Source organism: Tyto alba, unplaced genomic scaffold (assembly GCF_018691265.1).
Source record: "Tyto alba isolate M040663 unplaced genomic scaffold, T.alba_DEE_v4.0 Super-Scaffold_8, whole genome shotgun sequence".
Classification (NCBI taxonomy): Eukaryota; Metazoa; Chordata; class Aves; order Strigiformes; family Tytonidae; genus Tyto; species Tyto alba.
The window spans coordinates 23,931,044-23,956,187 of NW_024881329.1; the positions used below are offsets into that span (position 1 = coordinate 23,931,044).

The 25,144-nt window shown below is 54.3% G+C and overlaps 3 protein-coding genes across 5 annotated transcripts; 2 read left to right on the forward strand and 1 right to left on the reverse strand.

The window, feature by feature from the left end:
* Positions 1-37: 37 nt before the first annotated feature.
* Positions 38-5,138, reverse strand: LOC122152622 (CDC42 small effector protein 1). The gene is made up of 5 exons (XM_042785608.1): positions 5,007-5,138; positions 1,913-2,113; positions 1,711-1,821; positions 1,231-1,305; positions 38-1,103 (listed from the first exon to the last, which is right to left on the reverse strand). Exons 2-4 carry the CDS (start codon positions 1,964-1,966, stop codon positions 1,234-1,236), a joined length of 237 nt encoding a protein of 78 aa, XP_042641542.1. The 5' UTR covers positions 1,967-2,113; positions 5,007-5,138; the 3' UTR covers positions 38-1,103; positions 1,231-1,233.
* Positions 5,139-7,322: 2,184 nt separating this feature from the next.
* Positions 7,323-11,357, forward strand: LOC104357760 (MLLT11 transcription factor 7 cofactor). 2 transcript variants are annotated; one of them, XM_042785606.1, is made up of 3 exons: positions 7,323-7,715; positions 8,108-8,284; positions 9,503-11,357. In XM_042785606.1, exon 3 carries the CDS (start codon positions 9,510-9,512, stop codon positions 9,777-9,779), a length of 270 nt encoding a protein of 89 aa, XP_042641540.1. In that variant the 5' UTR covers positions 7,323-7,715; positions 8,108-8,284; positions 9,503-9,509; the 3' UTR covers positions 9,780-11,357. The 2 variants fall into 2 exon arrangements, with proteins under 2 accessions (XP_042641540.1, XP_032842782.1); XM_032986891.2 differs by lacking the exon at positions 8,108-8,284 and having other exon boundaries at positions 7,338-7,715.
* An 876-nt stretch (positions 11,358-12,233) lies between these two features.
* LOC104358071 (GA binding protein transcription factor subunit beta 2) lies at positions 12,234-24,678 on the forward strand. 2 transcript variants are annotated; one of them, XM_042785583.1, is made up of 10 exons: positions 12,234-12,309; positions 14,036-14,098; positions 14,357-14,499; positions 15,581-15,748; positions 15,886-16,080; positions 16,475-16,625; positions 19,599-19,712; positions 21,053-21,238; positions 22,708-22,841; positions 23,652-24,678. In XM_042785583.1, exons 3-10 carry the CDS (start codon positions 14,386-14,388, stop codon positions 23,940-23,942), a joined length of 1,353 nt encoding a protein of 450 aa, XP_042641517.1. In that variant the 5' UTR covers positions 12,234-12,309; positions 14,036-14,098; positions 14,357-14,385; the 3' UTR covers positions 23,943-24,678. The 2 variants fall into 2 exon arrangements, with proteins under 2 accessions (XP_042641517.1, XP_042641516.1); XM_042785582.1 differs by having other exon boundaries at positions 14,360-14,499.
* Positions 24,679-25,144: the final 466 nt, after the last annotated feature.

Genomic DNA, 25,144 nt, shown 5'->3' on the forward strand with positions numbered 1-25,144 from the left:
CAGAGGAGGGAGGCGAGGAGCCCCGGGCAGACGCTCCTCAGGCAGCACAAGGGTTTTATTTCAAGGAGGGGGGGGTGGTGTGTTTTTCCCGGAGGAGGGAAAACCGAATCAAGCACCGGCGCTTGCTTCCCAACGCCGAGCGTGCCGGGGGGCTGGCAAAGCCCGGCTCCACGCAGGAGCATCTCGGCGTGGCATGGAGCGTGGCACAGGGGGAAGCCTCTGCCAGCTGGCAGTGACGCCCGGCACGTGCTATTTAATATTTAATCCCGGTGCTATTTAAACTATATACACCCGCGCCCGAAATCGGGAGCCCGAGTCCCCTCTCAGGTCGGGCCCCGTCCTGCCTCAGCCGGTGCCGGTGAAACCCTGGTGGTGATCCCGGGTGGAGGTAGTCCCACCACGGTCCTGTCTCCGAGGCGGCGGAGGCTGCCTAGTTGTTTTTTTCTGAGCTTAAAAAAAAAAAAAAAAAAAAAAAAAAAAGAAATCCTAAAAAAGAAGGGAGGTGGCAGTTTTCCGGCAGTGGAAATGCCGACTGGAGGCACCGCGGGCTCGCTGATGGTGTCGGCGTTGAGCCGCTGCTGGTGAGATACTGAAGCGTCGGGGTTTAATCCCGGTTTTGCACCAAAGCGTCAGGGTTTAATCCTGGGTTTGCTCTTCTATGCCTTTCTGGGAGGGCACCAAATCAGCCTCTGCACCAGGACTGGCCTCGCTGTGCTTCCCCAGGGAAACTGAGGCACCGCGGCCTGGTGCCGAGAGGGGCCCAGGGGAGACACCAGTGTGGAAAAAGGGAAAACCGGGAGGATTTGGCACATTTCGTCTGAGCCCGGCAGCTCCTGGCGCACTTCGGGAGGGGAGTTGTGTCCTTTCGGCTGAAATGCTGGTTGGGCATGAGGTGGGGGCTGCCGTCCCCGCTCCCTCCCCGCGTCACCGACCCGATGCCTCCAGGAAGGAGGGATTTGCCAGGGGGACGACAACCAAAAGTCACCGGGAGCCGGGTGAGGATCGCTCTGCATAAATTACCGCGGGGTTAAAGCGCTCGAGGTCGGCTTCTCCTCCGGTTGGGGGATCAGGCAGTTCAAGTTTGGGCTGAAAAAGCCAGGAATCTGCAAAGTCCAAGAGGCTGGGTTATGGAACCGAACTCGTTTGGGTGTGTTAATTAGCAGTGGTGCCCCGGAGGGGGACAGCGGGTGCTCAGGGCTGCCACAGCCGCCCCCACGGCCGTGTACTCACACGCTACAAGACCCGGGAGTTGCTCCACTGTCGCTCCCGTCCACCCTTGGACCTCATCTCCTGGACGGCGCCGGTCTGGGGGGAGGGTGCAGAGGTGTGTCACCACCACTGTGAGACCCCTCACCCAATTCTGCTGTCCCGTCACCCAAGCATAGGACCTGGCACCCAAACATGAGGCCGCTTCACCCCACTCTGAGACCCATCAGCCAACTGTGAGACCCTACCAGCCCAGTGGGGACACCCATCAGCCAACTGTGAGACCCACCACCCCAGCATTGAGACCCAGCACCCCTAAAGCAACACCCATTACCCAACCGTGAGACTCTACCGCCCCAATATTGACACCCATCAGCCAACCATGAGACTCAGCGCCCCAAAAGCGACACCCATCGCCCAACGACGAGACTTGCCACCGCGACATTGTCACCCATCAGCCAACCATGAGACCCGCCACCCCAACCGTGCGCGTGGGTAGGGTACCATGGGCAGGCCTTCACCCGCAGCCATGTCACCAGAGCCGATGTGTGTCAGGTGGACGAAGTTCATGGGCTCCCCGATCATGGAGCGGTCGATCCGTCTCCTCCTCTTCTTCTGCAAGCAGATGAAGGCCATCAGCCCCCGTGGGGCCCATGGCCCCAGGACCCCAAACCCTCCCCAAACTGCTCGGGCTGAAGCTACTCACAGGCTGTGGCTTCTCTACAACGCAGCAGCCCAGCTTGTGCCAGAAGTCGCTCATATTCGCGGCGGCCAGCTTCCCTCCGTGCCAGGCCAGCTGCCAGGGGTGGGGGGCTGCGCCGGTGCAGAGACCCCCGTGCAGGGTCACTCCATGGGGACGGGTGGGGGGACCTGGTTGGGGTGGCACGGCGTGGAGAGGAGCAGCTGGCTGCGGGATTGAAGGGAGGGGTGATGCCTGCAGTCCTGCCTCCCCAAATCGATCCCAAATCCACTTCCCAAACAGAGCCAGAGACCCCCCAGAGACCCCGGGTGTCACACAGAGACCCCCAGGGACACCAGGTGTCACACACAGTCCACCTGGGGACCCCAGGCATCACACAGAGACCCTCAGGCACCCCAGGTGTTACACAGCCACCCAGAGGAATTGTCCCCATGGCCAGGGCAGGATCCAGCCCCGGCCCCTGCCCCGATGCAGGAGGTGTCTGAGGGATGCTGCGGCAGGATGGGGGGAACAGAGGCGGCCACGGCAAATCCCAACTCCCTGAGCCAGGCGGCTATAAATATCCCGGCCTTTCCGAAAAGGGGCCGGAGGTTGAGCTCTTCCGCTCCGGCTCAAAAAGCAGACGGGGGAAAAATAAACAGGGGCTCTGCCCGACCAGTGGGGCTCTGCCCCAAACCCCCACAGCCCTCGCTGGGGCAGCCAAGAGGGGTGTGGAAAGGGGGGTTCATCCCCAAAATGGGTGCTTCCCTCCCCACCCCAAAGAGAGACAACATTTTTGCTGCAAAAGCACCCGGCGGCGCAGACAAAACTCACCCACCCATGAAGGGCCGCGCCTGAGCACAACCCTATATCAGCTGCTGGAGAGTCCCCACATTGGCATGGGGGGCAGCTGGCAGCTGCACCGAGGCAAGGCCAAGTTTTGCCGGAGCGCGGGCGCAGTGGCAGACGGGTGCTGGACCCCACTGCGGCGGCAAACAGGAAAAGTCCCTTCCTCTGCCCCTGCGCCGGCAACGCCGGATGGGTCCAAAGTCCACGGCAGCCGGCCGGCGCTTCCTGCCCATGGCGGGGAGGAGCAGGGCCTGAAGCAGCTGGGTGTCGGGGCCGGCAGCCCCCCAAAATGGGGTGCTAACCCCCCGCCTTGGGTGCCCAGGGATGCTCCAACCCCACGGGGTTGCATCGCCTCGGTGCTGGCCTTGCCAGGGCCCGCGGGCAGGATCCGGCCCCAGGGTGACCCGGCTGCCCCCAGGAACGACCCCGCAGCCCATCCCCTTGGTGTCAGGGCACCGAGGGGGAGTGGGTGCCCAGCTGTGACCACTCCCCTCACATTGGCCCCATGTCCCAGTGGGGAAACTCGAGGTGCGACCGAAGGAGCCTGCCCGGACCGCCCCATGCCCCTCACCCATGCCCCTCACCGCTCAGGCCCCCAGCCCCCCCTCTGCGAGTGCAGCTGCTGAGAACGGGCAGGTTGTGACATGTCTGGGGTGGCGTAAGCCAGGGCCGTGCCCACGCCGGACCCGCACACCAGCACCCCCCAGCTAAACTTGGCCTCTCCCCGGGGCTGCGGACAGACAGACAGATGGACGGAGCGGGACAGGGGGGATGCCTTTTTTTTCTAACCCCATTTCCTTAGGAAATGAGGCTGCCGGAGCCGGCCCCCGCCATCATGCCCCAGCTCGCTGCCGGATCTGTCAGCACAGCGGAAACACCTTGGGGGGGATGGGGGGGGGGGTTACCCCCCAAAATTCAGCACTGCAACCAGTCCCCAGAGCTCTGGGAGAGCCTCCACAGGGAACCCCAGGAGCTGGCTCAGCCCCGTACAAGCCAGCAGCAAATCCCCATATGAACCCCAAGGGGTACAAGCCGCCGCGACCCCCCACTGAGACCCCTCCTTCCTGCCCCCCAAACCACCCCCCAGGCCTCACGTCCTCACACCCAGCGAAGGGCAATGGCTGGGGCTGGATCCGGCCGCTCTCCCGGTTCCAGGCAGTTGATGACAGTGGGTCCCGCAGGCCGCAGCTGCCCCAGTTCCACCCCCCCACCACCGTGGGGGTCCCACGTGCCCCCCTCACCCCTGCAATGAGTTGTGTCCAGTCTCAGCCTGCCTGGGCGCAGGGGCCCGGCCCCGCAGTGGCCCTGGGGAAGGCAGCTTACGGCCCAGCCTGTGCCGGCACACACAAAATGACTTCCCTGTTGGGAAACCACCGCTCGGCGGCTCTGCGTCACCGGCAGGGACCGGGGAGAGGAGTGAGGCTGTTCGGGGAGGGGGGCCCCATACCAGGCCCCCCAGCACTGGGGGTCACCCGCCCCAGGGGTGCCCGCTGGGGTCCCCCCAAGCTCGGAAGGGAGGGCAGTGTGCTGGGATGGGGTCGTTCTGGATGAGACCTGTGGGACCCCCCTGGCAGGGGGCCTGGGACCCCCAGGATGGGGTGGCAAAGTGGGGGCAGAACCCACTTTGCGTGGGATGGTCACAGCTACTACCAAGGGGGCACGGGGTGCCGGAAAGAGGCGGGGGGGGGGGGGGGGGGCGGAATCCGTGGGGATCAGTAAGGCTGGGGTGTCCTAGAACGGCTGGAGGTCCCGGGGGGTCACTCTAAGGCTGGGGGGTTTGCTGCACGGCTGGGGGGTCCCAGGAGGGCAGGGGACCCCAGGGGTCCTGGGGAGTCCTGCTGGGGCTGAGGGTGTCCAGGCAGGGCTGGGGGATCCCGGTAGGGCTGGGGGGTCCGGGTAGGGTTGGGGGGGTCTCGGCAGGGCTGGGGTACCCCGGGATCCTGGTAGGTTTGGGGGGGTCCTGGTAGCGTCTGGGGGGTCCCGGCAGGGCTGGGGGGGTCCCGGTAGGGTTGTGGGGGTCCCGGTAGGGTTGGGGGTCTCATCTCGGTTGGGGGTCCCGGCAGGACTCCCCGGTCCGGCCAGGGAGCTGCAAGGGGGGGTCTTCCCGCCGCCCCCCTCCCGTCCCGATGCCCTCCCCGCCTTCCCACGACGCTTTCGGGGGCCCTTCCGCGGGGTCGAACACCCCGAGGCCTTGCGGGGGGCAGCTGCGAGGGTTGGGGAGGGGGGTGGGGGGGAGTCGAGTCGTTCCCGTGCCCGGCGGCGGCCCCATTACCTGCCCCTGCGCAGAGTGTGGGTCCCGGTGCGGGTCCCGGTGCCGGTCCCGGTGCCGGTGCCCAGCTCAGAACGGGCAGGCGTGGCCCGGCGGGTGCGGGACGCGGGTCGGGCCGGCCCGGAGCACAGCTCCCACCCTGGACACCGCCGGCATTGCAGCGGCCGCGGCCGGGAGGGGGGGCCGGCGAGGGCGGGGGTCCCGGCGGGGGGGGCGGTTCTGGGGGTCCCGGTAGGGCTGGAGGGGGTCCCAGAAGGGCTGGGCCGTCCTGGGGCTAAACAGTGCTTGGGGGGCCGGGGGCCTTGATAGGGGTGCGGGTCACAGGGGCAGGGGTGCAGGAACTCCGCAATGTGGGGGGCCCCTGGAAGGGGTGGGCTTTCTGGGGGTCCCGGTGAGACTGGGGGTCCCTGGCAGGGCTGTGGGGGGGTCGGCACGGCCGGGGGTCCCCAGCTGAGGGGTCCAGGGGCTCAGTGCTGTTGGAGGACCCTACATGCTTCTGGGAGCCCTGGGGGGGTCCCAGGGGTCCTGGTAGGGCTGGGGGTGCCCAGCAAGACTGGGGGTCCCCACCAGGGCTCCCAAGCCTTATTCCCACTTTTTCCATGCATGTGCTAGAGAACCTCGGGGGACCGAAGCACCCGAAAGGGTGGGAACCCCCGGATCACCCCACAGCCGGTGTCGAGCAGCATTGCATCACTTCCAGCTCAGGGCCCTTCCGCTTGCACAACACCCGCCGCGGTCCCGCCGTTGTCACCATCACCACCACGGTCCTGCCACTGCCACCACCAAAATCCTGCAGCTCCAGCCACCAGCCCAGCCGGCCTGGGACCGCGGGAGTGTCCCTTCCTGTGGGTCCCCAGCCTGCTTGGAGGGACCCACGCAGGGGACTCCCCTGGGTGAGCCCCAGCATGTCCCTTCCCACGTCAGCCCCCAAATCCCGGCCATCCCCATCGCTCCCACTCCAGAAGTCCCGAACAAGGCGGCACTGTCCCCGCTCAGTCGGGTCTCTGTCCTGCGCCTGTCCTGAGCCGTCGGGGCGGCCCTGGCTGATAATGCCCTGAGTGTTCGAGACCTCGTGTCGGCTGAAGAGCCCTTTTTTGTTTTTTTGGCTTCTCGTGCTGCCAGAGGACATTGTCCCCCAGTACAGCCCCTCCCGACAATGAGTCCATCGGGTCTGGGCAGCCCTCTCAAAACCACCGGGCCCAAAACTGCTGCGGTGAAGAGATTTCAGTCCCTGCGGCACGGAGGGACCCCGCAGCGCCACGGCCCCCGTCTTCCCCTGCAGGGTTTGGCCCCAGGTCCCTTCTCAGGGAGGGACGTCGCAGGTTTGGGTTGTCACACATGAGCCACCCCCTTTCAGTAGGTGACACCCTGCAGCGAAGGGATGGGTCACATCCAGCTCCCTGCGGAGTCACCCAGCCAAGCTGCACCCCATGGCCTCGGGGATCCCCAAAACCACAGCAGCTCAACTCCCCGGAGGGATCAGCATCCTCCACCGGGCCCCCTGTTGGCATTTTCCCTGTGCTGGGCACTGGAGGGGCTGAGCTGAGGCTGGGTCTATTTAGGAGGGGGACACGGGATCCTCTTGGCTCACGGTGTCAGCGGGGAGAGGAGGAGGAGGAGGAGGAGGAGGCAGAAATAGCCCAGCTAAAAGCTGAGCACTGGCGAAAGGACTTGGCACTGGCTGCACACAGGGAGCAGGGAGGAAAAGGGAGGAAAAAAAAATCCCTAAAGCCTCAAAGGAATGTTGATCCCAGGCAAAGCCCAGGGGAGAGGGTGAGGGGTGCTCTCAGCCTTTCAGGGGCATGGATCCAGCCTGTGCTCCCCCAAAAAAGGGTGTTTTGGGGCTCAGTGGTGGCCGGGGCAGGGAGATTCACAGGTCTGCTGGGTGGCATTGGGGTTTTCTTTGCTGTCCTGCTGCCGTTCCACCGACACCGCATCAGTTCGGGGGCCGTGGTGATGGCCCAGTGCTCACAGGGGCTGTGGTGGGGAGCGGGGGGCAGGAGGACTGCATGAGGTGCCCCCCACCCCTTGGTTCGAAGCAGCCCTTCTCCCAGCCCTGGCAAAGATGCCGGCTTTGGGTGTCTCCCTCCTATTTCTAGCTCGACGTCTGGCTTCAGACACAAAGCCGAGATATTTTTGCCATGCAGCATCAGGACCAAACACCTCCAGACTCAGCAACGCCACAAAAAAAAAAAAAAATCCATTTTTTTTTTGCACTAAACCTCCCTATGTTTGACCTGCAGCGTTCTCCAACAACCCAAGGTTCAGAGGTACTGCAGCACCTCATTTCTTTGCATGCAGGTAAAAAAGAAACCCTTCACGAGCACCTTGGAGGCTGAAAATGATCTGTTACCCCCCCAAATCCTGATCTGGAGGCTTCAGGAGTGAACTGAGAATCGCTGCGGGAAATCTCCCATCCTCCATAGGTTTAATATATCCCTGTCCTGGGGGTCCAGCACGCAGGATCCCCTCCTGCGCGTCTGCGTCGGCTGTCCTCCCCTCCCAGGCGCGGGTGGGAGCCGCTGACTCATCTGCCCATCGTCGTCCTCCCCCCCCCCCGACGAAGGGGAATTCATCGAGCGGCTTCGAGGGGCTGCATTGCAGACCCAGACGCGCCAGCAGACAAAAGCGACGCTGCGACGCCCGCGGCTTCCCAGCACAAAGAGCCCGGCCGGCACCGAGTCCGTCCATCCCTCTGTCCATCCTCGCCAGGTAAGGGATGGTGGGATGTGGGTGGAGGGGGATGAAGAGCAAGAAGATGCTTTGTTTTTGGAAGAGATTTGGGTGGATGGGGGTGTTGGCACCCTGGGATTTTTTTTTTTTTTGGGGGGGGGGGATGTGATCAACAACCAGCCAGGATTAACCAGACGAAGGTGGTTTTGCCCCCAAGGGACAAGCAGACCACACTCATTCCTGGGGAGATGCTCTTTCTTGGGGGTGACAGGCATCAGGGAGGGTTTTTTTCCCCTCATATTGATTGCCTTTTCTGGAGATTTTAGATTTTTATCCCTTGTCACTAAACCCCCTTTTCCCCCTCTTTGAAGCTTTAAAACCCATTGTCCACAACATCCATCACCTTTAAATCATTCACTGCTGTTGTGCAGAAAGATATCCAGGGATATATCCCCGGGGAGGAGGCTATTTCAAAGCACCGTGGCTCGATTTACCCAGGGGTGACACAGGAGCCTTTCATAGCCTCTGAGCTACATCGGGAACCTTAAATTTAGCAGCCGGTCACCCCGCATCGCACGGACGGGGAGCGAGGGAGGGCGTGATTTGAGGTATGTCTGAATCATCCTTTAGGATTCCCATTCCCAGGCTTAAAACAGCGGAATCAGTAGGAAAAGAAGGATATTTTGGGTCGGCTGGTTGATTTTTTTTTTTTTTTTCCCCCACCTCTGTTGCCAAATGCGGGGAGGTGAATGACATAATTCTGCCAGGGAAAAGCAAGTCAGCACAGCAGTGACTCAGCTCAGGCCATGCCGTGCCGGAGAAAATGCTGAACCACGGCTGCTCCTGCTCTTTCCCAATTCTCTGTGGATTGGGGTGGGGTTGCGGGAGGGGCTCTGCGGCACAGCACGGCGGGGCGGCATGGCATGGCGTGGCAGGATGGCACAGCACAGTGGCATGGCAGGCTGGGGTGACATGGCACAGTGGGGTGGCACGGCAGGGCGACACGGCATGGTTGGGATGGCACGGCACAGCAGGGTGACACGGCATGGTTGGGATGGCATGGCACAGCGGGGTGCGTGGGCTGCAATGGCAACACCAAGCAATGCTTCTTCCAGTCCCTTCTAGAGGGTTCGGTCACGGTCCCCTGGGGCAACGCGATGCCACGCAGGCCGGGGAGGGTGGGGCTGGCATGGGCTCTGTGGGCAGTGGGGGGATGCACAGGGACCCCTCCTCACTGCCTGCTCCATGGGGGGCTTGGCACAGGGAAAGCACGAGACCCTTTTGCACTGTTTGGTGGAAAAAGGGTTCACTTGGATCCGGTTTCTGTCCCTCCTGGCAGAGAGGGATGTGGGGGACAGACTGCCCCTGCTCCCCCTCCACTGATTCCCCCTCACAGGCATCGAGGTGCCCAGGATAGATGCCGGGAGATGCGGTTGGGAGGGGGCTCACTCCCGCCCTGGCCTTCCTTCCCACGCTCCCCTTTGTGTGGATGGGGAAACTGAGGCACAGAGTGATGAGTCCCATTGCACGCCCCTCCAAAATACAGCTCAGAGAAGGGCTGTGACCAAGGCCATGGACCAAGGCCAAGACCTCAGCAGCAGGGCTCAAGTCTGCACTTAGTCCCAGCCTAGAGTCAAACCTCCATGGCACCACACTCTCCTGCCCCATCAATATTTTTTTTTTGGGGGGGGGGGGGGTATCCTGTGGGATTTGGTCAATAAGGCAATACCTGAGAGTTTCTGCTGCTTTGGGGCAAATCCTGTCCCTTTGGTAGAGCTTTTCTCCTTTTCTTCTCTTCTCTCCCCTCACTCCCTTCACCTTCACAGCCCGAAAATGCTGGACACCATCAGCAGCCAGTACGATTCCTTCATCTACTGGAGGATGCCGATCCCACGGCTGGATGTGGCAGAGCTGGAGGGGCTGGGGCTCAGCGACATGGCCCTCTACAAACCCAAAGGAGGGCTGGGCAAGCTCGTCGGCGAGCGGGATCGGGACAGCCAGGACATCTCCGAAGAAGAGGACAATCTGCTGCAGTTCAATAGCTTTAATTTCTGGAGAGCCCCTATCGCCAGAATTAGCTCATTAGATTTCGATCTAATTTGAAGTCCTTCTCTCTGCTCTTCTTCACCCCCTCTGCCCTCTCCCTCTCTGCTAGGCATGCCAAGATTTGGTTTTATTGTCCGTTTGGAGGTTGTTTTTTGTGTTTCTGGGCAGTTCTTGACATCACTAATTAACTCAGCAGTTCACCCTGGCCCTGATGGTGATGGGCTCCCCACAAAGCTTCACCCTCTCTCTACCTTCCCCCTCTTTTCTTCCCTTCTTGAGTCAGTGCTGGAAATACCATGACGGTGCAAGCAGGGGGTAACAGCACAGGGGGCAAATAGGAGGGGAGAGGGCAGAAGCAGACAACCCATTGCCCCACGTCTGCAATGCCAGCAGGTGCGGGAGGTGCTGGGGGCTCCTGCCACCCCCCCGCATCCTGTGGCTGTGTGACCATGGGCATCCCCGTGCTCTGGGACGAGCGGTTCAGCTCATTTCTCGTGTGCTTTTTTAAGAAACTCATTTGTGCAAAGAGAACGGCGCAGGACTGATGGGAATCGTCTTTGTTTTGCAGAAAGCACTGTCCCAGCTCTTCTCCCAGGGACGCAGAGACCCTCTGTGCTCCCCTGGCCCAGTTTCTCCAAAAGCCGCTTCGCTCCTTATTCCTCCCATCGGGAATGCAAGGTGTAAGAGGCAGGTTTGTGCTCGGATCCCGGGCACATTTCTTTCTTAAAAGAAATCATCTCTTTGAGCCTTGTGGCTTTGAGCCCAAGCAGGAGAAATGATGGCCAGGAGGGTAAATACACATGGAAATGCTCTGACTTTGCTTGGTGGGATCCAGGCTGGATGTTCAGGGCCAGAAATTTGATTTTTTTCTTCTTTTTTTATCCCCCATGTGCTTTATCCCAGGCATGACTCCTGAGTGGGACAGAGGTTGGGCGCATCGTGGGGTCCAGATGGGTAACGCAGGCTGAACTGAAAGAAAGATAAGATGGAGAATTTAGTTTGATCTTACCCCAAAATGAAAATGTTTCTGGTTCCCCACCCAATTAATCAATTGCTTTAAAAATAATAACCGAAGATGCTGCATGCACTCAAGTGGAAGCCTTGCATTTTTCTTGTGGAGGTTTTCACCTGTGCTCTCCGTGGGTTGAGGTTTATTTCTGAGCATCATCTCAAAATGGGGGAAAAAATATCCCAACCCCAATCATTTTTGGCTTGTAAACATGTATTTTTTGCCAAAGTTGTTTTCTGGGAGAGGGAACACAACTGGTTTGTCTTCTTCAATGTACTTTTTTTTAGGTTTAATTGGGGTGAAGTTGTGATGTGGAACATCCTGAAACTGTCCTGAGAGGTGGGGGGGGCACATGGCCAGGGGAAGGCTGAAGCAGCATTTAAAAAGCACCCCAAAAAAAGAAGGAAATATTGGAAAAAATCTACACTCTATTATGACAAAGGAGCACAGCTCTCCTGCAACATCCAGAAATGACCCAGCCTGCTGACTTTGAACCACCTGTGTAAAACTAGAGGTGAAAAATGTAAACTCGCCAATGCAGAGCTGTTTGATTTCTGTGTTCCCAGCTGGGAAAACACGCAGAAGTATTTATTATGAAACTCTAAATAAAATGATTTAAAACCATACACATTCCTGTGGACACTTTAAAAATCCATGTAGACCAGCATCAAGTTCTTTCCACAATTTGCCATTAAATTATTTTAAATCTTTTTATGGTGAGCTGAGAACTGACATGATAACATGTACCCACACGTCTCTGCAAGTGCTGTGGATGATTTAAGTGTGGAAAAAGTAAGCCTAGGATTATTTAAATTTAAAAACATTGATATTATTTAAACTTCAGCTTTTCGAAACCCCACAGGAAAACGTCCCAGAGAAGAGAGAGGCCCCAGGGTTTCACATTTACCTCACAACTGACACTCTTAAACATATTAGGGGCGCCGGAGGCAGTAGCGCACCACAGAGAGGGGGGCTTTGGAACCCTTTCTTCAAGGGAACCCACTCCTTAACAGGAAGGCGCTGAGACTTTACCTACATATACATATATATATAAATATATACATTTGTTTATAAACATACACCTACCAAAAGCTCTACCAAGCACAAAACCCGCCTGAGGGCGGAGCCGCCACCCTTTTATACTTGGCGCCTAAAGGCTTCTGCCGGAACTAACTGCAGGGACGCATCACCTTCCTCCGCAACAACCTGCACAGCGAACCTTACTGATATTCTTCCGCTAGAGAAAAATACTCCCCCCTTTAGGGCCCCCCCGTTGCTCGCCGCCCTCCTCCAGGCCCCCGGGAGGAGACGGAACCAAGGGAAAGGATGAGAAATTCCCTAATCCCGCCCCGTGCCCCCTGCGACAGAGAGAGAGCAGCTCCAACCCGCCCTTCCTCCGCCGTCACCAACGGACTCTTTGCTGTATCCTTCCGCTGCCACCGCCTGACTTCGCTTCCGGGTCGGCCATTTTGTGTGGCCGCGGCGGGAGGGGCGGGAACAGCCGCGAAGAGGGGATGAGGGGGGCGGTGCCGCGCGCCGGGAACAGCCGCGTGCCTGGGGGGGGGCCCGAGCCGCCGCGTGAGTGGGGCCGGGGGGCGGCGGGGAACCCCCCCGTGAGGGAAAGGGACCCCCCCCCCCCATGAGGGAAGGGGTGGAGGTCTGAGGAGGGGGGACCCCTGTGGGGGAGGGAACGGGGTCTGTGTGTGTCGGGGGGTGGGGGTGTGTTTTGGGGGGTCCCGTCGGGGTGTTCGTATGGGGGCGGCACGGGGGGGGGGGGGGGCTACCCCGGGGGAGCCGGAGGGGGGTCCTCGACCAGGGGAGGGGAAAGGGGCACCTGTGTCCTGCAGGGAGGGGGGCCCGGGAGGGGTTTGGGGGGGCCCGGGAGGGGTTTGGGGGGGCCCGGGAGGCAGGGCTGCAGGGCTGACCCCCCCCCCCCCGCCGGCTGTGCAGAGGGAAGTTCAGGGGTTTGGGGAAGCGTGAACTTCCCTTTTCCTTCTGAAATGCGGCGAAGGGGGGCTGGAGGAGTTTGTCAACAGCAGCCCCAGCTGCGAATACTGTAAATAATTAAAAAAAAAAAAAAAAAAGAGAGGGAGCCGCAGACTTAAATCCTCCCTGAAATTATCCAGCTGGGAAGAGAGCGGGAATGCAAGGCCTCCAAATAATTAATTAGTGACAAAGGTTCCGTTTAACACCAGGAGAGAAACTAATGGTTTTTGTTAATGATCCAGCTTCTTTCTTTTCTAAACACACACAAGTATGTAAGCTGGTGGTTAACTTTGCGAATGCAGAATTCGGTGCAACAACTCAGGCCCGGAAAGCATGCAAGTGTTTTCAGCGTGGGCGATGAGAAGGAACATTTAAAAAATATTCTCTGTCTCACCAGAATTGAGAAAAGGGGGAAAAAAAAAACCCTAAACTGGAAAGTCCTAAAGGGCAGAGGGGTTGTGGTAGTCAACACATGCCTCGTAAATGCGTCGGAGGCCCTGATTGCAGAGTCAACTCTTGAGTAACTGCTCTGGGCTCTTGACTTCCAAGCCTCAGGTGTCACACGTAATAACTGCACGCTCAGAAAAAGCTACACACGGAAAATAGCCGTATAAATTGAGATGTGTGTGTGGAGGGAGGTGATGTGGGCAGTGTATCCCGGTGAGAGTAAGGGGTGAGGTTTGCAGTTCAGCTTTACTTTCAAGGGCTTGTGCTGGTCCTGCTGGTCACTGAGGACAGGGTGGGATGTTTCTCTTGAAAGAGCAAGAAATAAGAAAGACAGAAATAGAGCTTCCAGCTATTTCATAGAACTGTAATTGAAGGAGGAAAATCGGTCGAGGGCCTCGGTGCTGTTGGGGTGGCCGTTAGGCTGGGTGGCACGGTGCCCGTTTGCGCAGACGTTGGTTTGTAGCCGCTTTACTGAACGTGGTACCTGAGTTAATGGGTAGATGTTAAAGTCAGCCTTTGGTAGGACTGGGGTACCAGCGTAACCCTGTCGTTGAGAAAAATGCTGTAGTTCACTATTGCTGCAATTATGCTGTGTTTTATGTAGCTTGGAATAAATAAAGACGCAGTTATCCGGTACATTGAGCACAGCTTTTGGGTTCAGCTCCTTTCATGACCTTGAACGAGTCACTGGAGTTACCAAGGTTTGTTTTATTCTCTGCCAGCAGAGAACAGGGAGAGTTCCCCCATGCTTAGTTGCTAGCGCTGGGGTCAGCGAGAGTGTCTGGGAGATTAAATCGTGTTCTTAAAGCGCTTTAAAAATCGAAATGACATTGTGTACAGGGTGTGAACAGCTTCGCTGTTGCTTTTCTAGGTTCTGCTCTTGCAACTGGATCCACATGGGCAAGTCTTCATGTCTGTGCAAGGCGCTGTTGAGGTAAACGGGATTTTTCAGGAGCTTGGGTGACTTGTGGTGTGTGCCCCGTTTGCTGAGCCTGTGTGCTGCCTTTGCTTGACGTTTTCGGGCATGAAACTGGAAAATGTGATAAATATTTATGCCCGTTTACCGATCATGTTGGGCCTGGTTCTGTACGGGAAGATGGCGTGTCCAGATGGGCTGTAGTTAGACAGCACTTTTAAAAATGTCTCAGCCTCACTGCTCTTTGTTTTTTTTTCCCATTTCTTGCCTCTAAAGCAGCTTTCAGCAAATACCTGCTCCCATGTATGAAGATGTCCTTAGTGGACCTAGGGAAGAGGTTGCTAGAAGCAGCTCGCAAAGGCGAAGATGACGAAGTGCGAAAGCTGATGGCGAGCGGTGCCCCCTTCACCACCGACTGGGTACGTCGGGGAGCGGACGCTGGTTTTCCACGCAGAGCGGGGGGTGCGTGTGCTTGAACCTAAAGGATGCAGATGGAAATCGGAGCGGTAAAACCAGAGTGTGGATTGGCAGAAAATGCATCTCTGGATTTCTGTGGTGGAGCAGATTCCAGATGAAGCACTTGGTAACCCAAAACATTCCCCAGGCAAAGATGAGTTGATGCTTCTGTAAAGATTGGTCTCCACCTAATGCGGGAGAGCAGAATCACAGGGACTGTGCTGTCCTGGACAGCAACATACACAGGCTTTGGTGCTTTAAGAAATGCAGTTTCCAGCAGCTAAGTGATGATGAGTCAAGTCAAATTGGAAAAACAGTTAAACCTCTCAGTAATAGGAAGTTCTCTTAAGAATGCTTTTTAAAATTGTTTGAATTTTCTCAGTCAAGAGACTCATTTTTGGGTTGTGTGTTGTTTTTTTTTTTTTTTGTTTCCTTAAAAAAACGAAACCCTGAAAACAAACCAGCATATACTGGGTTGGAAAGGAAATAGAAGCCTTAATGAAACTGAAGTTGGATAAACAGGGAACCAGAGTATAATGAACAAGCCATTGGTAGCTGTTTTCCATCACAACTATCTTCGTTTCCTAACTTGCCGGTCTGTTCATTCATAACTTCACGAGGTGAAGGAATGAACTGTATCGAGAGGAAGCAGAGCCTAGTGATATTGTAAAACTGCCCTTTTCTGAACAGTGGTGAAATTATCTGTCGCGATAGTGAAGTGGCAGAGCTGTTCTGCTGTGGTTTGAAAAAGAAGCAGAGTGATGCTCAGGGATAAGTAAGTGGCACAGTAGAGACAGTAAACTATGTTTGATCGTCAGATTATCTGATAATGTAAGGATCCCTAAAGAGTTGTTTGAGGTTTATCAGGAAAATTATTGGATGTGCAGCCCCCTATTTCTGAGTGGAGAAAAAAAAAGGTTAAATTAATTTCTTCCAGAAGCTTTGTCATTTTAACTACTGCCGGACATACACGTGGTGATTACTGTGGCTGTCCTCTCTCGCTGTGAGCAGACAGTGACCCTTCTAAATTAAATTAACATGCAGCTCGGGACGTCGCCGCTTCACCTGGCTGCCCAGTACGGCCACTATTCGACAGCAGAAGTGCTGCTCCGCGCTGGTGTCAGCAGAGATGCCCGAACAAAAGTGGACCGGACACCACTACACATGGCTGCGGCCGACGGGCACACTCACATTGTGGAACTGCTGATTAGGGTGAGGATGGCAAATCGGCTCTGACTTGAAGGCTGGTCTAAATCACCCTTGGAGTTCAGTGCTGATGTCTCTGTTTAAACGCGAGTGCAGGCACCGCCTTTAAGGAGCGTAAGACAAGTAATGCTTATTTCTTTCAGAACGGGGCTGATGTAAATGCCAAGGACATGCTGAAGATGACTGCTCTGCACTGGGCGACAGAGCACAACCACCGAGACGTCGTAGAGCTGCTCATCAAATACGGAGCTGATGTCCATGCTTTCAGCAAGTTTGATAAATCGGCTTTTGATATTGCTTTGGACAAGAACAATCCAGAGACTCTGGTAATGCTACAGGTGGGTCGAGGAGGGAGAAACTTGTTTGTAATTCTCTGCCCCACAACTGCATCTACGCTAGAGTGAGAGGGATCCTGTTGTGTCCGATGAGATCATTTTCTGTTTGCAGGGAGAACAGGAAATATGGAGGTGGGTGAGGTTTGGTTTATTTCTAGACCGACCAGTGTGTATCTGCTAGGACGCGGTGGGTGATGGGGTTCTCTTGCGATGGGGCTTTATTGCCACGCGTCTGGCAGGGTTGTAGCGTAAGTTGACAAGTTTAGGTGGCAGTTTTGTCACAGAGTTTGCACTGCTGTCCCTGATGCGCTGCAGAGAGAAATGATCTGCCTCCGAAATGTTTCAAGGATGCTAATTACTGCATGATGGATCTACACCTGACCCCTCTCTTTCCTAGGAAGCGATGCAGAACCAGGTAAACACTCATCCAGAGAGAACGAATCCCATCACCAACACTGTGACTCTCACTTCACCGTTCATTCTTACACCAGGGGAAGTTCTCAATCTCGCTAGTCTCATCTCTTCAGCAAATGCCAAAACAACCTCAGGTAAGGTTTTATGTGACCATGAGTGGGAAAGTCGTGAAAAAAAGTTCCTAAGACTGCTTACCAGTAGAGGGCAGATGGTCATTTAGTAGAGGAAAAGTGGTGAAGTACAGCCAAGCACACCCAGCTACTGCTTCCTGCCCCAGAATTTTTGCAGTCGAAGGTAACAAAGCAGATTTTTAGCTGATGTAAATAAAGGTGGTGCCACTGTGCGTGGCAGAGCTCTGCTGAGCTCAGCTGTGGGGCTGCTCCAGGTCTGTTACGAGCAACAGAGCTTGAGAAAATGGATTTGGCCGATGGCAACAGAGGAATAATGAGAATTATTGCCTGTGCCAAATCCTGAGCACTGCAGAGCGGTTGGGGAACAGTTTGCTTTGTTCTTTACTGGCTACAGGAGTTGAGGGAATGTTTTGCTGTATGTAAATGTTGAGTAAGGAAATTGCAGAATAAGCAGGTCTCTTGGATATGTAGATTACTCCTTATTTCTTCTGTCCCACATGTTAGATGGAAATAATTAGGTTCCGTATTGTTCTGTGAGCCTTATTTTGATGGGGGAAACACTTAACTTAAGGCTGAGTGCAAATTCTTTTTGTTTAGTTCCAATTTTAATATCTTAAAGTGAATTTTCTGTATTTGGGGAAATCCAAACCATTGTTTCTTTTCAGTCTCAAGGAGGCTACTAAATACAAGTTTTGTGAAGCTATTTGGCCTCATCCTGCAAACACTTCTGCATGTGAGTAATTCTTTGGTTAGCGGGACTGTTCACATGCGTGAATGTTTGCTTATTAGCTACAGAGTGCTTTTAAAACCCCGGATACTGGTGTTCTGCAGTCCCACCCAGACCTCTCTGCATCTGCCTGGCCACAGCGACTGCAGCAACACTCCCGACTTGCTCTCAAAGCTTTCGGGACTGCTCGCAGCTTTGAGGCACTGACAAGCCCTGTTTTAGAAGGGGAAAAAATGACCCAAAGTGTTCCTCTTCCACTTGTGAGGAAAATGCAGTGTGACTGGCACACAACATCTTCAGTCAAGGACATTCCACAAACTCCCAGGGACATAAAACTTGGGATTTTTGTGCCCGGCTGCCACTCTGGCCACGTCGGCATCGCTGTCCCTGCCCGCGGATCGGGCTCTGCCTGGACGCCAGGTCGGAGTCACAGAGACCGACGCCGTGCTGAAAGGCGGTTGGAAAACTGCTGATTTCCAGCTTAAAACACATTCACAGCCTGCTCAGACCTCCTCCTGGTGCAAATGCAGCCCTTTAGTTGAAACCCTTCTTCTTTTCCATCTCCTCCATCCCTTTGATGTGGAAATCAATCCTGTCCCCTCTCTGCCTTAATTTCCCTGGGCTAAGCGAGCCGGTTCCCCGAGTCCCTTGAATCCATCCGGGGTGTGTGGGTGAGTGGCTGCAGGCTGCTCTCCACGTGAGCTCCGGGCCCTGCAAATCCCCCTCTCACTGCACCTCTCCTGCTATATCCTGCAACGTAATCGCCTTTGTCAGCGCCACAGCACGGCGGCCGCTTATTGTCCGTATGTGACTGGACTGAAATACCCTGGGATTTTCCCCTCATGACACTTCAAGCATCCGTAATAGTCGGTCAGCTTGAAAATACCTGGTGTCCCCTGCTCTAGGCCATGCCAGGAGGTTTTTTTCCTCATTTCCCACAAGAGGGCATCAGCGACTGCACCTTCGTTATAACAAAAATCTCTCTTAGTTAACACAGCCAATAATTTTTCTTATCTCTCTTAAATTCCCATGTCTTCCGTTATTGAAAACGTTTTTTTAAATGGGAACGAATATCTTTAGCTGGTCTGAAGCAATCTGGTTTCAGACTGCTGAAAACAGCTGCGAGGCCTGTGGTATTTTCACGTGCCTAGCCCAAGGCCTTTTGAAAATACTGTTCTTTGAAAATAGGTCCCTCTAACCTTTGTGAAATCAGGAGCTGGTGAGAAAGAAAATAGGTTGCAAGGGTTAAGGCAGGGGAACTTTAGGTGAACTTCCCTTTGTGTGCTTATAATCTATTTATCTGCCCTGGCAGTGAGGTACAGGATCTCTTTTTTTTTTTTTTTTTTTTTTTTTGAAAGAGAACTGTGGGTTACACGCACTGAGTTTGGGCCCGTTTAGTTAATTTCCTGTTCCATTCTTACTAAGTCTGCCTTTGAATAGGAATTACTGTGGTCAATTGGAGGAAGAAACATTGTTTTTTGGAACTGAGAAGACTTGTTTATCTTGTTCAAATCAATACCCCAGTGCGGTAACCGGGGTCTTTCCGTTACTGAACCTGAGAGGGGAGGAAGAAAGGACCTGCACGCGTAGCTGATTTCTGCCCTTGAGCAAAAGGCTTCTGCTAAAAACGTGTGGCCCGTGAAGTCGTGCTGAAGACTGTACTTGGAGACTTTCCCAGCTCAGGAAGAGCTGGGGTGCTGTCCTTTACTCGTGATAGCCAACGAGTTAATATATTCTTTAGCTCTGGCAGTTTTTGCCGGTTGCGGTACGACGTGCAGCCAAGTCCTTACGTGCGTAGCGACCGCCCTGCGCAGCATCGGGCAGGCTGGGAGCGGCGCGAGGAGCGCCCGGGTCTGCAGGGCCGAGCCAGCCTGCCTTTCCAGAGCTCTGACAGAGGAGCTGCAGCAGACGGGCTCACGTTTGCTGGGCTGCGGGTTCCGCGATGCGGGAAGAGCTTTCATTAAATGCTTGCTGTAAATTTGATTGCAATTATCGGAAAATATTCACGGTCTGTCCTGAAGTAGTAGCCAAGCCCTTTTTGCAGTTAGTGGTAGGAGAGGCACCTCATGAAAAATGATCTGTACCACCTCCCTTTCCCCGCTGACCAGTGTGAGGAGCCCAGAAAATGCTTCATAGCTGGTGTCTTGATCTCTGGATGACAGAATTGTCGCGTTCTGACTGTGTTATTCGCTGTTTGGATGTGGCAGGTCCCGACAGTCCTTCAGTTTGCCCTCATCTTTCCCAACCAGGTGACTCGCATGTCTCTACGATGCAGTTTTCCAATTCAACGACCTCTGTGCTTGCCACGCTCGCGGCCCTCGCTGAAGTATCGGCACCGCTTTCCCACTCAAACAGAGACACAGGTAGGGGAGAGCAGGCAGGAGCCACTTCCAGTCTGTGGAGTTCTAGCGAGTATCTTGCCAGGAGATCAAAAGAAATTTAAGATGTGGAAGTGAATTTGCCTTCTGTCAGGGTAAGGAGGAGATGAATGTAAATATTTGTGAAGCAGGGGGTTGATTTTGTTTATTATTTTTTTTTAATCCCAGTTCAAACTTAATTAAAAAGCCAACAACTGTTGCCAGTAGAAGTAACTTCATTTTTATTAACCAGCGAGTCTAACCATGACATCGCAGTATGTTGCTCTTGACGTGCTTTAGCACTTATATAAAAAAGAAAAAAACCCGAAAGCTCTAGAACATAGGTTTACTTAATATTAAAGTAAACATAGATAAGTATTTGTTTAAGAAGGAAATTGTGTGAAATGTTTTCTGTCCCCAGTTTGCTGTAAAATGTTGGTAGTCAACTGATGTTTTGAGTCTCCCGAGGCTCTGGTAACTTCTTACGGAAAGGTTTGGGCGTTTCTTGTGTTTGAGATTTTTATGATCTTTTATGGTATGTTTGTAGAGTGTAACGTTTGACCTTTAATTAACTTCAGATTTAAGAATTTGATAACGCTCAAGTTCAGATAATCCTCTCACCTTGGAATGCGGTTATTTTCCCCAAAGCCAAGCATTTTTCCTAGAGTCTAGAGCCGAGCAATGTGACTTCTTGAAGCTGCTGGTGCCACCGCACCGCTGCCTTGACCCGCGGTGCTGGAGTGTTTTCCTCTGGCAGCCCGAGCGCGCGCAGCAGGTCAGGTCCCCTCTGTTTCCTGCTCTTGCAGCGTGCGCTGGGAGCAGGATGCAGCCGAGGGGTTTGCAATCCTGATTGTTTGTGCGAGCCGTTAAGTCACACAAAAAGCGTCCCAGGGACTTGGGTCGTCTGGCCAAACTAAACAGCCTGCCCATGGTTGCTTTGGCCGTGCTCGTGTGGACGGGGCTCCTGAGGCACAAACTGTTTTTTGCGTGGGGTTTGTCTTGGCTAGAGCTGGGGGAAGGGTCGTGGAAGGCGGCTCTGCAGAGCCAGGTCTGCTTAACAGCTGCCTCCAGCTCTGGGCGTTTTAATTTAATTAATATGCTTGGATGCTAGTACTTACTAATTTACACAAAAAGTGCTGGGTTTACTCTGGAAGAGTTTTCTAAGGTGTAGTGGATTTTATTTTCCTTCCGTAGTAATGTATTTCTCTGTATTTCCAGATTTTTTTTCATGAGCAGGCAGGAGTCTCGAGCTGTGTACTTGAGCTTTTGCACTAGGCTTCAGTTTCTATTCAAGGAAGAGAGAAGGAAACGCTGACTTTGTTTTGGCACTTACTTTATTTCTCAAGGTAAGACGGAGGAAACGGTGGAAGCAAATTCTGTCGATCCTGCCCTACAAGAAGTGGTGGGCAGCGGCGGGCAGCACGTCATCGCCATTGTAACAGACGGGGTTCCCCTGGGCAGCCTGCAAAGCGCCATCCCCCCCAGCAGCCTCAGCCAGCCCTTCATCCTAACCATGCAGGATGGACAGCAAGGTAAGGAGGAGCTGAACTGGGAAGGCAGCGCTGAGGATTAACTTCAAAAAGGGAAAAAAAAAAAAAAAAGTGAACCCTGCTGAGCCCCCGCAAGGCCGGCGGCCGGTGCGGTCTGGCTTGTCGGCGCTGTGGGGTAACGGATCCGTGCCCGGCGGCTCCAGGGGGGGTTAAACTGTCTGTGGGACTTACGTCAGCGGTAAGGCTGGCCAGCGACTTGTTTGTAGCTTAACACACGCTGCTGCGAGTTAGTGTTTTGCTCTTTGTGTTAAAACCAAACGCCTTTAGTAGAAATGGCGAGTTAGCCGCTGTCTCTTGGGCGGCTGGGCAAAGACGATTCCTTTCTCTTGGGGTGAACTTCCCTGTCTGGGAGTAGATCACTCGGCTGGTGAAACTGCAACCTAGCACCTTGAGCAATCACTCCGTTGTTCTTGTAAAAGTTGGTATTAGGCCATTAATATCAGCTTAGATACACCTTTTTCCCCCATAACTCCTAGGGCAATATCATCTATCAGTTTTACAAGGCAAATGTAAATCCTGTTCAGTAAAGCAGGGCAGAGCTCCAGAGCGCTCGTACAGTGATTTTTTGTTTTGTTTTGGTTTGTTTTTTTCGTTTCCTCAAGGGATGTAATTCATCAGCCTTGTCTACTACCGACAATTCTTTTACCATGTCCTGGGGATACTCCATTATTTGGATTAATGTTGGTGCAGAAAAAGAGGATTAGGAAGCAGAGCAGCTCTCCCATAACATGGATACAGTGCCACAGTGTGAGATGGGTTACATCAGTTCTGCCTGTTTACAGACTTCATGAGTGAAAAGCACTTTTCTAAAGCTGTTCAGAATTATTTGCCAAATTACTACAAATAATTCCTGGCTTGTAAACTACTCTTAGTCTAAGGAAGACAAAGGGAGAACTGTTTAGGTAGCGCTACCTTCAGTAGCTCACGTGGTGCCTTTCTCCTCCTTGGTTGGACGAATTCTTGCTACTGGCTTCCCAAAGTGAAAACCCGTGTTTGCAGATTTAAATTGGTTTGTTCTCTAGAGTATTTGCAGCTCTTGCACGCGCTTAAAGCTGATTCAGAGCTTAGCCACTGGGACCGTGCACTGGAATTTTCGAGAAGAGCTTTCTATTCCTCTTGCTTAGCCTGTCTCAGCTATCGCATTACTGAGGCACCAGAATGATAGTTTTTACCTCATACGTTTTCTAAGATGCAAATCTTTGACTTTGGAGTCTGTCAGCCCCGTCATGGTGAAATACTTGGGTATTTCAGAGGCCTGAATTAACAAAAACTGGAAACCCCATCCAGAGCTTCTCTCCTCTTCGGGAAGACATCAGCATTGCCAGTCCACAGGTGTCCTCTTTTTTCTCCAGAACCGCGCTGATGCGCTGACCTCAGAGAAGCCTTTTGAGAAACATCTGTGCAAAAGCATGTCTCGCACTGTATCATTTGTCACCTTTTTAATTTTTCAGTTTTAACTGTACCTGCTGGTCAGGTTGCAGAAGAGACTGTCATTGAAGACGGAGGTGACTCAGAAGAGGAGGAAAAGCCGCTGGCCAAGAAGCAAAAAGTGGAACAAAACGTAGATGACTCGAAGGAGGACAAGGTAGATACTCCTGCTTGTAACTTTGATTGCCGTCGTCTCCCGTGTGTTCCTCTGCTGCGCTGAGGATGCCGGGCTCCTGGTCTGCCAAAGCCACCTCAGACTAGAGACGAGCTGCGCCCTGCTCGCCTGAGCCCGGGGGCGTCTGTAACAAGCTCCCTGCCCTGCCCGCACCCGCTCCTGCGCTAGCAGTGAACGCGCAAGCGGCTGACCGGAGCGATGCTCAGTCGAGTGTAGGTAGGAGAAAAGAGCCAGCTAAACCACTGGTTGCTCTTCTGCCTGTGCTGAAGCTGTAGCTCAGGGTTTTTAGATGAATCGTGCTCGTTTACTAGAATTATTTAATATTTCCTGTAGAAGCATGACACGTGGGCTGGGTGTCAGCCAAGGCTCAGCTCTTCATAAAGCAGCAGGAATGAGACTCTCTCATTCTCGGTTGGGAGGAAGAACGTTCTCTTCGATTGCCTCTCAACTTCTCAGCACTAATAGCTCTTCAGTTTTCTTGCGTCTTGCTCACACCTGCTTCCAAACTTGGAAATTCATCCCGGTGCGATCACGCGGGACTCCCCAGCCCACCTCCCAGCACGCTGTGGGGACACCCACCAGCCAGGCGGTGCCTCCCCACGTCCCACTTGCCTCTGGTGACCCGGGCTGAGCTAAGCCAGTTGAGCAGAACTCAGCCCAAGCACCTTCTGGCGCCGCCTTGGAGCATTTTGCTTTTGGGACTCGGAACTCTTGGAGCGCTTGCACACCCCGCTTCCTTCGTGTCGCAGACTGGGCCTCCATCGTGGGCTCTCTCACCTCTGTTTTCTGTAGGGCAGCAGCGTCGAGAGGGAAGCGCTGCAGCAGCAGTTGCAAGAGGCGAACAGGAAGGCTCAGGAATATCGCAGCCAGCTCCGAAAGAAGGAGCGAGAGGCGGAGGAGTACCGGCTGAAGCTGGCGGCCATGGCGAGGCAGCAGCCCAACGGCACCGGGGTGGCGGTGCTCGAGGAGGTCGCCGAGGTGGACCCGCTCGTGGGCACCTCAGAAGACATCAAGGAGTGCGTGCTGTCCATGCTGGAAACGGATCAGCCAACTGATATCGCTGTGGAAACTGTAACCTCCTAATCCTTGGTGACAGACTTGAGTTTTTTTGAAGGAAAGTAACTTTTTTTTTTTTTTTTTTTTTTTTTTTTTTTTTAAAACAAGGTGCTGCTGGCAAGCGGTGTTGAGAGCAGAGGGCTGTTGGCAAAGCCACCCCATCGCCGGGGGTCGAAGCTTCTCCAGCCGCTCACAGCACAACTCTGCTTTTAGCACGGTGCCGAAAGGTGCTTTTAAAGCTTGACCTTAAGAGATTGGAAGCTTTTTAATGAAATTTTAGCCAGTAGGTGATCTGATGGCTTATTTGGTGATGTCAACACCTGCATTGTTGGGGAGTGGAAAAGAAATACCTCATTGCCAAAGCAGCTGGTATTAGCGCTCAGCTGCCTGGGAATTACAGCACTGAAAACAGACTTTCTGCAATAACTGGAGGTGTCCGCTCCCTTCTGCAAAGTCAAGTGACCGGATCTGGACCTTCAGAAAAAGCAGTCTCTTGAGGTGTTGCTTTAACATCTTCAGAGCTGCAGAGGGGATTTCCCATTTCAGCCAGAAAGTGAATTACAAATTCTTCTTCTTCCAAAACCATGAATTTTTGATTGAGGCAACCTTCAATGCAAGAGCGAAGGCCGGGCTGAGTGTCTGTCAGCTGGAGCATTTCATGATACTGGGGAGTACCATGCTTCGCCCTCTTTGTTTCAGAAACAATTTGGGGGAGCTCCTCCCCTTAACTACCAAAAGGGATCGCAAAAAATTCCACCTCAAATTTATGGTATTTTGCCGAATGTTCCGTTTGACACGTTGGCGCTGAACAGTAGCGTTAGCAAAACTAGACGAACGGCGGTTGCTGCAAGACAGCTTGGGAGTCGAGTTGTCTCTGGAGATCCTGCTCTGGAGCTCATCCTCCTGGGGCACGTGGAAAATCAGGAGATGGTTGCGACGGCCAGCATGGCTTCACCAAGGGCAAATCCTGCCTGGTGAATTTGGTGGCCTTTACGCCGGGGTCACGGCGCTGGGGGATAAGGGAAGAGCAACTGTCATGGTCTACCTGGACTTGTGCAAAGCATTTAACGCTGTCCCGCACGACATCCTTGTCTCTAGATTGGACGGGCATGGGTTTGAGGGACGGAGCCCTTGGTGGGTAAGGAAGTGGCTGGCTGGTTGCATTCGTAGAGTCGCAGTCAAGGACTCGATGGCTAAGAGGAGAGCGGGGACGAGCGCCGTTCCTCGGG

Excerpts from the sequence above, each read along its gene's own strand:
- LOC104357760 (XM_042785606.1), top strand. The coding sequence starts at position 9,510 with ATGCTGGACACCATCAGCAGCCAGTACGATTCCTTCATCTACTGGAGG.
- LOC122152622 (XM_042785608.1), bottom strand. The coding sequence starts at position 1,966 with ATGAGCGACTTCTGGCACAAGCTGGGCTGCTGCGTTGTAGAGAAGCCA. Across the intron at positions 1,822-1,912 it reads TTGTAGAGAAGCCACAGCCT|AAGAAGAGGAGGAGACGGAT; the intron begins GTGAGTAGCTTC and ends ATCTGCTTGCAG. Across the intron at positions 1,306-1,710 it reads CGGGTGAAGGCCTGCCCATG|ACCGGCGCCGTCCAGGAGAT; the intron begins GTACCCTACCCA and ends CCCTCCCCCCAG.
- LOC104358071 (XM_042785583.1), top strand. The coding sequence starts at position 14,386 with ATGAAGATGTCCTTAGTGGACCTAGGGAAGAGGTTGCTAGAAGCAGCT. Across the intron at positions 15,749-15,885 it reads TTGTGGAACTGCTGATTAGG|AACGGGGCTGATGTAAATGC; the intron begins GTGAGGATGGCA and ends TATTTCTTTCAG. Across the intron at positions 16,626-19,598 it reads AAATGCCAAAACAACCTCAG|GTGACTCGCATGTCTCTACG; the intron begins GTAAGGTTTTAT and ends TTTCCCAACCAG.